The 13,514-nt window shown below is 40.2% G+C and overlaps 1 protein-coding gene across 1 annotated transcript; it reads right to left on the reverse strand.

Annotated features, from left to right (window-relative positions):
* Nucleotides 1-493: 493 nt before the first annotated feature.
* LOC119878844 (olfactory receptor 2G6-like) lies at nucleotides 494-1,464 on the reverse strand. The gene has a single exon (XM_038589397.1). It carries the CDS (start codon nucleotides 1,439-1,441, stop codon nucleotides 494-496), a length of 948 nt encoding a protein of 315 aa, XP_038445325.1. The 5' UTR covers nucleotides 1,442-1,464.
* Nucleotides 1,465-13,514: the final 12,050 nt, after the last annotated feature.

Raw genomic sequence — 13,514 nt, forward strand, 5'->3', positions numbered from 1 at the left:
ATATGTATATATAAGACATGATATATAACTTATATATGTTATTGTGTGTGTATAATACACAATGTGTGTGAAAATGTAGAAATAAAGTTATGTTTCATCTTTTATGGGAATATATATTATAACACAATTCTTCACAGAGGGTGAGATGAATATCATTTCAGGTAAGCTAGGGAATGTAGGTAACATTTCAGTTGAGCTTTTAGGAATAATATGCCAGATAAATATATATACAGAGTGAAATGGTTTGTGAATGAAAGTGGATGGCATGGATGAAGAAGAGCAAAGAGTTTCTGTAAACACAGGATCTTTGGATTCATGCAAAAAATGCTTGGGAAGAATGAAACACTCTTGTGACTGGAATATGTTAGTTTCTTACAGGATTCTGTGGTTTTACTTCTTCTTTACTACTACTCCTGTATTATGTACAAGTATCCCAAAACTTAGAACAAACAATCCATGCGCTAAGAACAGCCACTAAGATCATACTTAGGAGTCATGTATTTTTTGAAACTAAAACATTTCTCATCACCAGTGTTCTCAAGGCCCCTTTCACATCTTTGTTTCTCAGAGTATAGATAATGGGGTTTAAGACTGGGGTGACTATGGTGTAGAAAAGAGAAACAAACTTTCCCTGGTTTTTTGAGCTACTTTTGGCTGGCTGAAGGTACATAAAGATGATGGTTCCATAAAAAATGATGACCACAATCAGGTGGGAAGAACAAGTCCCAAAGGCCTTCCGGCGCCCTGCTGCTGATTTTATCCTCAGCACAGTTTTTGTTATAAAGCCATAGGAGACTAGGATGAGTGACACAGGGACAATTAGAAAAATCACACTGGCCACAAAGAGTTCTATTTCATTGATTGTTGTGTCCACACAGGCCAGTTTGATGAGCACAGGAACCTCGCAGACAATGTGGTCCAGTTTGCGATGACCACAAAGGGGCAGCTGCACAGTAAGGGAGCATTGAATTAAGGAGGTGATAAGACCACTGAGCCATGCTATGATGGCCAGGGAAGCACAAAGCTGAGGATGCATAATAGTTGTGTATTGCAGAGGCCGGCAGACAGCAGCATATCGATCATAAGCCATGACTGCCAAAAGAATACATTCAGAGGATCCCAACCCCATAGCCACATAGAGCTGGGCCACACATCCACCATAGCTCATGTTTTTTTCTTTTTTATTCATGGTAACCAGCAACTGTGGGGCAACGCTGGTGGTAAAGCAGATGTCCACACAAGAGAGATTGCTAAGGAAAAAGTACATTGGAGTGTGGAGTATGGGGGCTAAATAAGACACCAAAATGATGGCAGTGTTCCCCAGAATGTTCAAGATGTAGAAAAGCAAAATTATGACAAAAAGGATCCTTTCTAGTTGGGGATCATCTGCGAATCCCAGCAGAAGAAATCCCTTTTCAGAACTGTTGTTGCTTTCCTCCATTGTCCTGTAGATTTCAATTTATAAAAGGCTTAATATTCTGGAGAAAGAAGATGATAAGGTGAACAGTGGTAAATTGTGGTGTTTCTAATATGATTATCTTCCTTTTATAACATTCAGCCATATTGTAAAGACTGATAACACTTTTCTCAGTGTATGATAACACTTTTCTCAATTTTCTTTGACAGAAATACCTCCTTTGTCATTTCCTTCAGCACATTTCACTCCTTCAAATGGGAACAACACTCATCCATCTACAATGGATTGTAGCAATGGATGGTAACACCATCACAATACCCTCACTCGTTTACTGCCATAGCCTAAGAGGGTAATTATATGCCCTCAACTTTTCTTGGAGAAATATCTTTATAAACTTAGTGATATTTATTTATAAGGCTCTATCAGTTTTGGTTTATTCCTCCTTAAACATTCTGCCATCACATATTTTAAAATTATACAATGGCAGACAGATATGGAGGAAGCATGAAGAAAATTAGCACTTAGGTGTCTTTGGAGAGAATCTGGGTTAGTTATTGGTAGTGATGGTACATCTCAGGCATGAAAAGGACTTTGAAATGATATGTAAAAAAAAAACAAACTGCTGAAAAGATGATCTTAGAGAGAAGAGAGAGCACATGAAAACCGAATTACCATCAACTTGGCCCAATCATTGTTTTAAACACTGGAATTATGTTGACACAGAGTTTGAGCTGGTGATATTTTCTAACTAAACGACCATACAGCAATCTTACATACACATATTACTTTATGGCTTCTCTTCACTTCCCACCTCCATCTCTTCACTCATCTCATTTACAGTTATTTTAAAATACATTTTGTGATTATTGTAGGTTACTTTTCAAGCGCTTTTGGGTAAGTTTGAGAAGTGGTTACCTTGGCTGTCTTCACTGAAAGTATTTCCAATTAAAAAAAAAAAGAAACAAAACAAAATGAAAACCTTCAGATCTTTTCTTTTTAAAAACCAAATATTACCCACCTGGGTGCCACCCCCCCCCCCCAACAAGATAATGGGTGAGATGGAGTAGTAGGACCCTGGGATTGTGCCAGGAGCACAACCAGATAACTATTAGATGATCCTACTACATACCCTAGAAGTTGACTTTAAAACTAACAGAAAAAATTCAACAGCTGAAGGAGAGAAGAGACCACATTGAAGGAGGTAGGGAATGCAGAGACGTGGGTTATGACAGGAATGAATCATGAGTGCTGTGGAAGTGAAGGAATCATGGTCATGGGGAAGGGTGAGAGAGAGGAAAACACAGGGGAATGCATAAGAAGAACATTTTCCCAAAACCATCAGCTTGGAAAATAAGAGGGTCTGGTTTTCAAGAGTTCTTGCAGGAAGTAGGATCTAAAGCCTGGAGGGTTTTTTCCCCCATTTTTAAAATTTTTTTTATTTATTTATGATAGTCACACACACAGAGAGAGAGGCAGAGACATAGGCAGAGGGAGAAGCAGGCTCCATGCACCGGGAGCCCGACGTGGGATTCGATCTCGGGTCTCCAGGATCGCGCTCAGGGCCAAAGGCAGGTGCCAAACCACTGCGCTACCCAGGGATCCCCCCTTCCCCCATTTTTTAAAAATTGGAGTTCAATTTGCCAACATATAGCATAACACCCAGTGCTCATCCCCCCAAGTGCCCCCCTCAGGGACCGTCACCCAGTCATCCCAATCCCCTGCCCACCTCTCTTTCCACTACCCCTTGTCTGTTTCCCAGAGTTAGGAATCTCTCATGTTCTGTCACCCTCACTGATATTTTCACTCATTTTCTCTCCTTTACCCTTTATTCCCTTTGACTATTTTGTATATTCCACAAATGAATGAGACCATATAATGTTCTTCTCTGATTGACTTACTTCATTCAGCATAATATCCTCCAGTTCAATCCACGTTAAAGCAAAAGGTAGGTATTGGTCGTTTCTAATGGCTGAGTAATATTCCATTGTATACATAGACCACATCTTCTTCATCCATTCATCTTTCGATCGACACTGAGGCTCCTTCCACAGTTTACCTATTGTGGACATTGCTGCTATAAACATCGGGGTGCAGGTGTCCCGGCGTTTCATTGCATCTGTATCTTTGGGGTAAATCCCCAGCAATGCAATTGCTGGGTCATAGGGCAGGTCTATTTTTAACTCTTTGAGGAACCTCCAGAGTTTTCCAGAGTGGCTGCACCAGTTCACATTCCCACCAACAGTGCAAGAGGGTTCCCTTTTCTCTGCATCCTCTCCAACATTTCTGGTTTCCTGCCTTGTTAATTTTCCCCTTTCTCACTGGCGTGAGGTGGTATCTCAATGTGGTTTTGATTTGTATTTCCCTGATGGCAAGTGATGCAAAGCGTTTTCTCATGTGCATGTTGGCCATGTCTATGTCTTCCTCTGTGAGATTTCTGTTCATGTCTTTTGCCCATATCATGATTAGATTGTTTATTTGCTGTTGAGTTTAATAAGTTCTTTATAGATCTTGGATACTAGCCCTTTATCTGATAGGTCATTTACAAATATCTTTTCCCATTCTGTAGGTTGTCTTTGAGTTTTGTTGACTGTTTCTTTGGCTGCGTAGAAGCTTTTAATCTTGATGAAGTCCCAATAATTCATTTTTGCTTTTGTTTCCATTGCCTTTATGGATGTATCTTGCAAAAAGTTTCTGTGGCCAAGTTCAAAAAGGGTGTTGCCTGTGTTCTCCTCTAGGATTTTGATGGAATCTTGTCTCACATTTAGATCTTTCATCCATTTTGAGTTTATCTTTGTGTAGGGGGCAAGAGAGTGGTCTAGTTTCATTCTTCTGCATGTGGATGTCCAACTTTCCCAGCACCATTTATTGAAGAGACTGTCTTTTTTTCTAGTGGATAGTCTTTCCTGCTTTGTAAAATATTAGTTGGCCATAAAGATGAGGGTCTACTTCTGGATTCTCTATTCTGTTCCATTGATCTATGTGTTTGTTTTTGTGCCAATACCACACTGTCTTGATGACCACAGCTTTGTAGTACAACCTGAAATCTGGCATTGTGATGCCCCCAGCTATGGTTTTCTTTTTTAACATTCCCCTGGCTATTCGGGGTGTTTTCTGATTCCACACAAATCTTAAGGTGACTTGTTCCAACTGTGAAGAAAGTCCATGGTATTTTGATAGGGATTGCATTAAACGTGTACATTGCCCTGGGCAACATTGACATTTTCACAATATTAATTCTTCCAATCCATGAGCATGGAATATTTTTCCATCTCTTTGTGTCTTCCTCTATCTCTTTCAGAAGTGTTCTGTAGGTTTTAGGGTATAGATCCTTTACCTCTTTGGTGAGGTTTATTCCTAGGTATCTTATGCTTTTGGGTGCAATTGTAAATGGGATTGACTCCTTAATTTCTCTTTCTTCAGTCTCATTGTTAGTGTATAGAAGTGCCACTGACTTCTGGGCATTGATTTTGTATCCTTTCACACTGCGAAATTGCTGTATGAGTTCTAGCAATCTTGGGGTGGAGTCTTTTGGGTTTTCTCTGTAGAGTAAAGAGGAAGAGTTTGACTTCTTCTTTGCCCATTTGAATACCTTTTATTTCTTTTTGTTGTCTGATTGCTGAGGACAGGACTTCCAGTACTATGTTGAATAGCAGTGATGAGAGTGGAGATTCCTGTGTTGTTCCTGATCTTAGGGGAAAGGCTCCCAGTGTTCCCCATTGAGAATGATATTTGTTGTGGAAAGCCTAGATTTTTAAAGGTCAGCAAGCTTGGCTGGAATAGAGCTCAGGAGGTACTGCTCTGCTCCAGAAGAGAAGGCAGACAAACACCTCGGGGCACACAGCATGGAGAATAGTGATCTGAAGAATGTCTGGGGACACACAGGGGAAGATTGTTTGCTCTTTTCCCAGAGTGTTCAGGAAGATGTTTCTCCAGGAACAAAACTGCTGTCATTTCCCTCTCCCTCAGCATAAATACAGAGCCACATGTGGGAAGCAGTGCAGTGCTCACATCAGATGCCTGACTTGGGTACACTAGGCCCAATGTCCCTGTGTTCTTAGCAAGTTTGCCTTAGTCCCAGCAATGTGGGCCCTGAAAAGACCAGTATAAACCCCTGTCCATACCATGTCTCCTGACCAGAGGACTCTGCAGGCCTCAATTCTGATGGAAGTGGTGTCAGGTCTCATTTCACATGCAGACCAGACCACATCTACTTAAAACTAACCACATTAAGGCCAGGAACCAAACAGTGCCCACAATGACTAGCTTGAAGGTTAGGGCAGCCACAACACAACAACATAACACACAGTACACACCAGAGATTCACTAAAGCACCAGATCCTGGACACTACATAAACTCTTCTTCATAAAGCCATTACTCTCAGGAACAGGAGATATAATTGGTTTTTCTAACACAGAAAAGAGGGTATAGACTTAGGTAAAATGTCAAGATGGAGGAACTTATCCAAAATGAAAGAACAATATAAGGCCACAGCCAGAGACCTATTAAAACCAGGTACAAGTAACATGCCTGATGTATAGTTTAAAGCAAAAATCATAAAGATACTCTCTGGGCTTGTGAAAAGTAGACATTAGGTAGATCCTTACCACAGAGATAAAAGAGCTAAAAAAGAATCAATTAGTGATAAGGTATGCAAAAATGAGATTGGAAACAGTTTCCATGCCATGAACAGTAGGCTGGAGGAAACAGAGGAACAAATTAATGATATAGAAGACAAAATGGAAAATAATAAAGCTGAACAAAAGACATAAAGAGAAATTATGCAATATGAGTATAGATTTAAGGAATTCAGGGACTCCACTAAACATAATAATTTTCATATTATGTTCCTATGTTCATAGGAATTCCAGAAGAAGAAGAGAGAAAAGGGGTAGAAAATGTATTTTTTTTCCACTAAACATAATAACTTTCATATTATGTTCCTATGTTCATAGGAATTCCAGAAGAAGAAGAAGAGAGAAAAGAGGCAGAAAATGTATTTTAGGAAATAATAGTTGAAAACTTCCCTAACCTGTGGAAGGAAATAGACACTCACATATTGGAGCCACAGGGAAGTCCCAACAATATCAACGAAAGCAGGCCAATACCAATCATATTGTTGTTGTTGTTGTTTTAATTTTTAAAATTTATTTTTTATTGGAGTTCAATTAACCAACATATAGCATAACACCCACTGCTCATCCCGCCAAGTGCCCCCCTCAGTGCCCATCACCCAGTCACCACAACCCCCCGCCCACCTCCCCTACCACTACCCATTGTTCATTTCCCAGAGTTGGGTGTCTCTCATATTCTATAACCCTCACTGATATTTTCACTCATTTCCTCTCTTTTCCCTTTATTCCCTTTCACTAATGTTTATATTACCCAAATGAATGAGATCATATCATGTTTGTCCTTTTCTGATTGACTTATTTCACTCAGCATAATACCAGGCATATTGTAATTACATTTGCAAAATATAGTGCTAAAGAAAAAATCTTCAAAGCAGCAAGACAAAAGAAATCCTTAAATTACAAAGGAAGCCCCATAGGTCTATCTGGAGATTTTCAACAGAAACTTGGCAAACCACAAGAGAGGGGCATGATATATTCAAAGTGCTGAATGGGAAAAAGCTATAGCTAGGAATACTCCATCCAGCAAGGATAACATTCAGATTAGAAACAGAGGTAAAGTTACTCATACAATCAAAAACCAAATGTTATTCTTTTTTGAAATATTTTAATGCTGCCTATAGTTACCTGTCATTTATTAGTTTGTTTAAAAATTTACTTTCAACACACTATGCTTTAGTTATACTATTTGAAAAATAAAGTCATACATAAATTTTAAAAATAACATTTTTATACTATCTTCATCCAAATGTGATCACTGTTAACTGCTGACTATACTAGGAGAAACAACTTGGTAATGCTAAAAGACCTACTTTAATCCTGAAATTCATACCTGTCATCTGTATGTTAACAAAAATCCCCATATTTATTATTTACAATGGGTATAAATATTAAATATGTGGTCATTAAATTAAACTATCATAATTTCTTAAAGTAAATATTTATTATCTTGGATACATTACTACATACTGTTTATAATTATTTACTATATACACCAAATCTTGTTTTTTTTATTTTCCTATAAAAAAAGATTAAACAAATACAGCAAAGAAAAATTCTCTTATTTTCAAACAGGATACACTTACATCCTGTGGTGAAAAGAAGTTAGGAAGCAAACGTTACCTAACAATTCTTTTGTTTCATGTGGTTGAAGTAGGTTACTGTTTATTACTATAATTGATATTATTATTTTATGTATATGGCATATATTATATATTTTATTACTAAAATTGATAATATTGCAAAACTTTATTAATTTTAATTTTATTATTTATTTATTTTTTTTCTCTCTTCTTTTTAGTAAGGCTGGCTAATGGTTTATCTATCTTATTAATTCTTTCAAAGAACCAACTCCTGGTTTTGTTGATTTGTTTCACAGTTCTTCTGGTCTCGATTTCGTTAAGTTCTGCTCGAATCTTAATTAACTCTCTCCTTCTGCTGGGTGTAGGATCTATTTGCTGTTTTTTCTCAAGCTCCTATAAGTGTAGGGTTAGCTTCTGTATTTGAGTTTTTTACAATTTTTGAGGGATGCTTGTATTGCGATGTCTTTCCCCCTCAGGACTGCTTTTGCTGTATGCCAAAGATTTTCAACAGTTGTATCTCCATTCTCATTAGTGTCCTTGAATCTTTTAATTCCTCTCTAATTTCCTGGTTGACTCTTTATCTTTTAGCAGGATGGTCCTTAATATCCACGTGTTTGAAATCCTTCCAAACTTCTTCTTGTGATTTAGTTCTAGTTTCAAAGCATTATGGTCTGAAAATACGCATGGACAATCCCAATCTTTTGGTATCGGTTTAAGACCTGATTTGTGACTCAGCATGTGGTCTATTCTGGAGAAAGTTCCATGTGCACTTGAGAAGAATGTGTATTCAGTTTCATTTGGATGTAAAGTTCTACAGATATCTGTGAAATCCATCTGGTCCAGTGTACCATTTAAAGCTTTTGTTTCTTTGGAGATGTTGTGCTTAGAAGACCTATGGATGATAGAAAGTGCTACATTCAAGTTTCCAAGTATAAGTGTATTATTATCTAAGTGTGTCTTAACTTTGGTTATTAATTGATTGATATATTTGGCAGCTCCCACATTTGGGGCATATATATTGAGGATTGTTAAGTCCTCTTGTTTGATAGATCCTTTAAGTATGATATAGTGTCCCTCTTCATCTCTTACGACAGTCTTCAGGGAAATTTTAGTTTATCTGATATAAGGATGGCTACCCCTGCTTTCTTTTGAGGACCATTGGAATGGTACATGTTTCTCCAACCTTTTATTTTCAGGCTGTCGGTGTCCTTATGTCTAAAATGAGTCTTTTGTAGACAGCAAATAGATGGGTCCTGCTTTTTTATCCAGTTTGAAACCCTGTGTCTTTTGATGGGGTCATTAAACCTATTCACGTTGAGAGTTACTATTGAGAGACATGAATTTAGTGTCATCATGATACCTATTCAGTCCCTGTTTTTGTGGATTGTTACCTTGGACTTCCTCTTTCTATTACAGAATCCCTCTTAGTATTTCTTGCAGAACTGGTTTGGAGGTCACATATTCTTTCAGTTTCTGCCTATCTTGGAAGCTCTTTATGTCTCCTTCTATTCTGAATGAAAGCCTTGTTGGATACAGTACTCTGCTGCATGTTCTTCTCATTTGGGACCCTGAATATATCCTGCCAGCCCTTTCTGGCCTACCACGTCTCTGTGGAGAGGTCTGCTGTTAATCTAATATTTCTCTTCATATAAGTTAGAGATCTCTTGTCTCTTGCTGCTTTAAGGATCTTCTGTTTATCTTTGGAATTTGCAAGTTTCACTATTAAATGTTGAGGTGTTGAGCAGTTTTTATTGATTTTACGGGGTGATCTAGCTATTTCCTGAATCTGAATGCCTGTTTCCCTCCCCAAATTAGGGAAGTTCTCAGGTCTGATTTGTTCAAATACACATTCTGGACCTCTGTCCCTTTTGACGCCCTCAGGAACTCCAATTAAACGTAGATTTTTCCTTCTGAGGCCATCATTTATTTCCCTTAAACCATCCTCATGATATTTTCATTGTTTTTCTCTTTTTTCCTCAGTTTCCTTTCTTGCCATCTACTTCTCTTCTATGTCAGTCACTCATTGTTCTACCTTGTTAACCCTCGTCGTTAGGGCCTCTGGTTTGGACGGCATCTCTTTTAATTGATTTTTAATTTCTGCCTGATTAGATCTATATTCTGCAGTCATGAAGTCTCTTGAATACTTTATGCTTTTTTCTAGAGCCACCAGTAGCTTTATAATTATGCTTCTGGGTTGGCTTTCTGACATTGAATTGTAATCCAAATTTTGTAACTCTGTGGGAGAGAGGACTGTTTCTGATTCTTTCTTTTGAGGTGAGGTTTTCCTTCTAGTCATTTTGCTCAGTGCAGAGTGGCCAAAAACAAGTTGTACTTGATAGACGCACAAACTCTTTTCACTATAGTATTCCAGCTGTTCTCTCTTTAAATCTCAGGCCGAATTCATAGATTTTCAGGGTGATTTGAATGTTATCTAGGTAGGCGGGACAAGATGGTGGATGAGTAGGGTCCCCAAATCACCTGTTCCCACCGAATTACCTAGATAACCTTCAAATCATCCTGAAAATCTACGAATTCGGCCTGAGATTTAAAGAGAGACCAGCTGGAATGCTACAGTGAGAAGAGTTCGCGCTTCTATCAGGTAGGAAGACGGGGAAAAAGAAATAAAGACACAAAAGGCCTCCAAGGGGGAGGGGCCCCGTGAGGAGCCGGGCTGAGGCCGGGGCGAGTGTCCCCAGGACAGGAGAGCCCCGTCCCGGAGAAGCAGGAGCTGCACCAACCTTCCGGGGCGGAAAGGGGCTCGCAGGGAGTTAGAGCAGGACCCAGGAGGGCGGGGATGCCCTCGGGCTCCCTGGGGACACTAACAGACACCTACACCCCGGGAGAGTGCGCCAAGCTCCCTAAGGGCTGCAGCGCGCACGGCGGGAACCGGAGTAGCTCGGGGGCGGGGGCGGGGGGCTCGGGGGCGGCTCCGGGGATGGGGCTGCCGGGCGGGAGCAGCTCGGGGGGGTCGAGGGCGGGTCCGCGGAGGGGGCTGCGGGGCGGGAGCAACTCGGGGGGCTCGGGGGCGGCTCCGCGGAGGGGGCTGCGGGGCGGGAGCGTGAATCCAACAGCGTAGGCTCCGGAGCACAGCTGCGCCAGGACACAGCCCAGGATCCAGCCTCCCCCGGGACAGGCAGAGGCTGGGAGGGCCCAGGATAGCAAGGACGTTCCTGCCCCGAGGTGAGCAGATCAGCGGCCCCGCCCCGGAGCCTCCCCGCCCTGCAGACCGAGAGCTCCTTAGTTACTGCGGGAGCTGACTCCAGGCTCCAGAGCTGCCTCCGCCACTGGGGTTGTTCCTCTTGGGGCCTCATGGGGTAAACAACCCCACTGAGCTCTGCACCAGGCAGGGGGCAGAGCAGCTCCCCCAAGTGCTAACACCTGAAAATCAGCACAACAGGCCCCTCCCCCAGAAGACCAGCTAGAGGGACAAGGGAAAAACAAATTATCAACCAAACATCACTGGAAAGTTCCAGGGGAAGTCGAGGGACTTCCAGTATAGAGAATCAGAGGATACTCCCCCTAGTTTTTTTTTCTTTTTTGCTTTTGATTTTTGTTGCTTACCCCCCCCATTTTTTTTCTTTTTTCTTTCTCTTTTCTCTTTTTCCCCATTTCCCAATACAACTTGTTTTTGGCCACTCTGCACAGAGCAAAATGACTAGAAGGAAAACCTCACCTCAAAAGAAGGAATCAGATACAGTCCTCTCTCCCACAGAGTTACAAAATTTGGATTACAATTCAATGTCAGAAAGCCAGTTCAGAAGCAGTATTATAAAGCTACTGGTGGCTCTAGAAAAAAAGCATAAAGGACTCAAGAGACTTCATGACTGCAGAATTTAGATCTAATCAGGCAGAAATTAAAAATCAATTAAATGAGATGCCGTCCAAACTAGAGGTCCTTACGACAAGGGTTAACGAGGTGGAAGAACAAGTGAGTGACATAGAAGACAAGTTGATGTCAAAGAGGGAAACTGAGGAAAAAAGAGACAAACAATTTAAAGATCATGAGGGTAGATTAATGGAAATATGTGACAGCCAGTGGAAGAAAAATCTACGTTTAATTGGGGTTCCAGAGGGTGCGGAAATGGACAGAGGTCTAGAATATATATTTGAACAAATCATAGCTGAAAACTTTCCTAATATGGGAAGGGAAACAGGCATTCAGATCCAGGAATTAGAGAGATCCCCACTAAAATAAATAAAAACCATTCAACACCTCGACACTTAATAATGAAGCCTGCAAATTCCGAAAATGAAGAGAAGATCCTTAAAGCAGCAAGAGACAAGAGATCCCTAACTTATATGGGGAGAAATATCAGATTAACACCAGACCTCTCCACAGAGACCTGGCAGGCCAGAAAGGGCTGGAAGGATATATTCAGGGTCCTAAATGAGAAAAACATGCACCCAAGAATAATGTATCCAGCAAGGCTCTCATTCAGAATAGAAGGAGATAAAGAGCTTCCATGATTGAGAGGAACTGAAAGAATATGTGACCACCAAACTAGCTCTGCGAGAAATTTTAAGGGGGACTCTTCAGATTCCTCCCTAAGAAGAAGTCCAAGTGGAACAATCCACAAAAACAGGGACTGAATAGGCATGATGATGACACTAATCTCATATCTTTCGATCGTAATTCTGATCCTGAATGGGCTTAATGGCCCCATCAAAAGGCGCAGGGTGTCGGACTGGATAAAAAAGCAGGACCTATCTATTTGCTGTCTACAAGAGACTCATTTTAGACAGAAGGACACCTACAGCCTGAAAATAAAAGGTTGGAGAAACATGTACCATTCCAATGGTCCTCAAAAGAAAGCAGGCTTAGCCATCCTTATGTCAGATAAACTAAAATTTACCCCAAAGACTGTAGTGAGAGATGAAGAGGGACACTATATCATACTTAAAGGATCTATTCAACAAGAGGACTTAACCATCCTCAATATATATGCCCCGAATGTGAGAGCTGCCAAATATATCAATCAATTAATAACCAAAGTTAAGACATGCTTAGATAATAATACACATATAATTGGTGACTTCAATTTGGTGCTGTCTACACTCGATAGGTCTTCTAAGTGCAACATCTCCAAAGAATCAAAAGCTTTAAATGATACACTGGACCAGATGGATTTCACAGATATCTACAGAACTTTACATCCAAACGCAACTGAATACAAATTCTTCTCCAGTGCACATGGAACTTTCTCTAGAATTGACCACATACTGGGTCACAAATCAGGTCTTAACTGATACCAAAAGATTGGGATCATCCCGTGCATATTCTCAGACCATAATGCCTGGAATTTAGAATTAAATCACAAGACGAAGTTTGAAAGGACTTCAAACACGTGGAGGTTAAGGACCATCCTGCTGAAAGATGAAAGGGTCAACCAGGAAATTAAGGAAGAATTAAAAAGATTCATGGAAACTAATGAGAATGAAGATACAACCATTAAAAATCTTTGGGATGCAGCAAAAGCAGTCCTAAGGGGGAATACATCGCAATACAAGCGTCCATCCAAACACTGGAAAGAACTCAAATACAAAAGCTAACCTTACACCTAAGGGAGCTAGAGAAAAAAACATCAAATAGATCCTACACCCAGCAGAAGAAGATAGTTAATAAAGATTCGAGCAGAACGCAACGAAATCGAGACCAGAAGAACTGTGGAACAGATCAACAAAACCAGGAGTTGGTTCGTTGAAAGAATTAATAAGATACATAAACCATTAGCCAGCCTTATTAAAAAGAAGAGAAAGAAGACTCAAATTAATCATGAATGAGAAAGGAGACATCACTACCAACATCAAGGAAATACCAACGATTTTAAAAGCATATTATGAACAGCTATAAGTCAATAAATTAGGCAATGTAGAATTAATGGATG

This window comes from Canis lupus, unplaced genomic scaffold, assembly GCF_011100685.1.
Source record: "Canis lupus familiaris isolate Mischka breed German Shepherd unplaced genomic scaffold, alternate assembly UU_Cfam_GSD_1.0 chrUn_S1970H2169, whole genome shotgun sequence".
Lineage (NCBI taxonomy): Eukaryota > Metazoa > Chordata > Mammalia > Carnivora > Canidae > Canis > Canis lupus.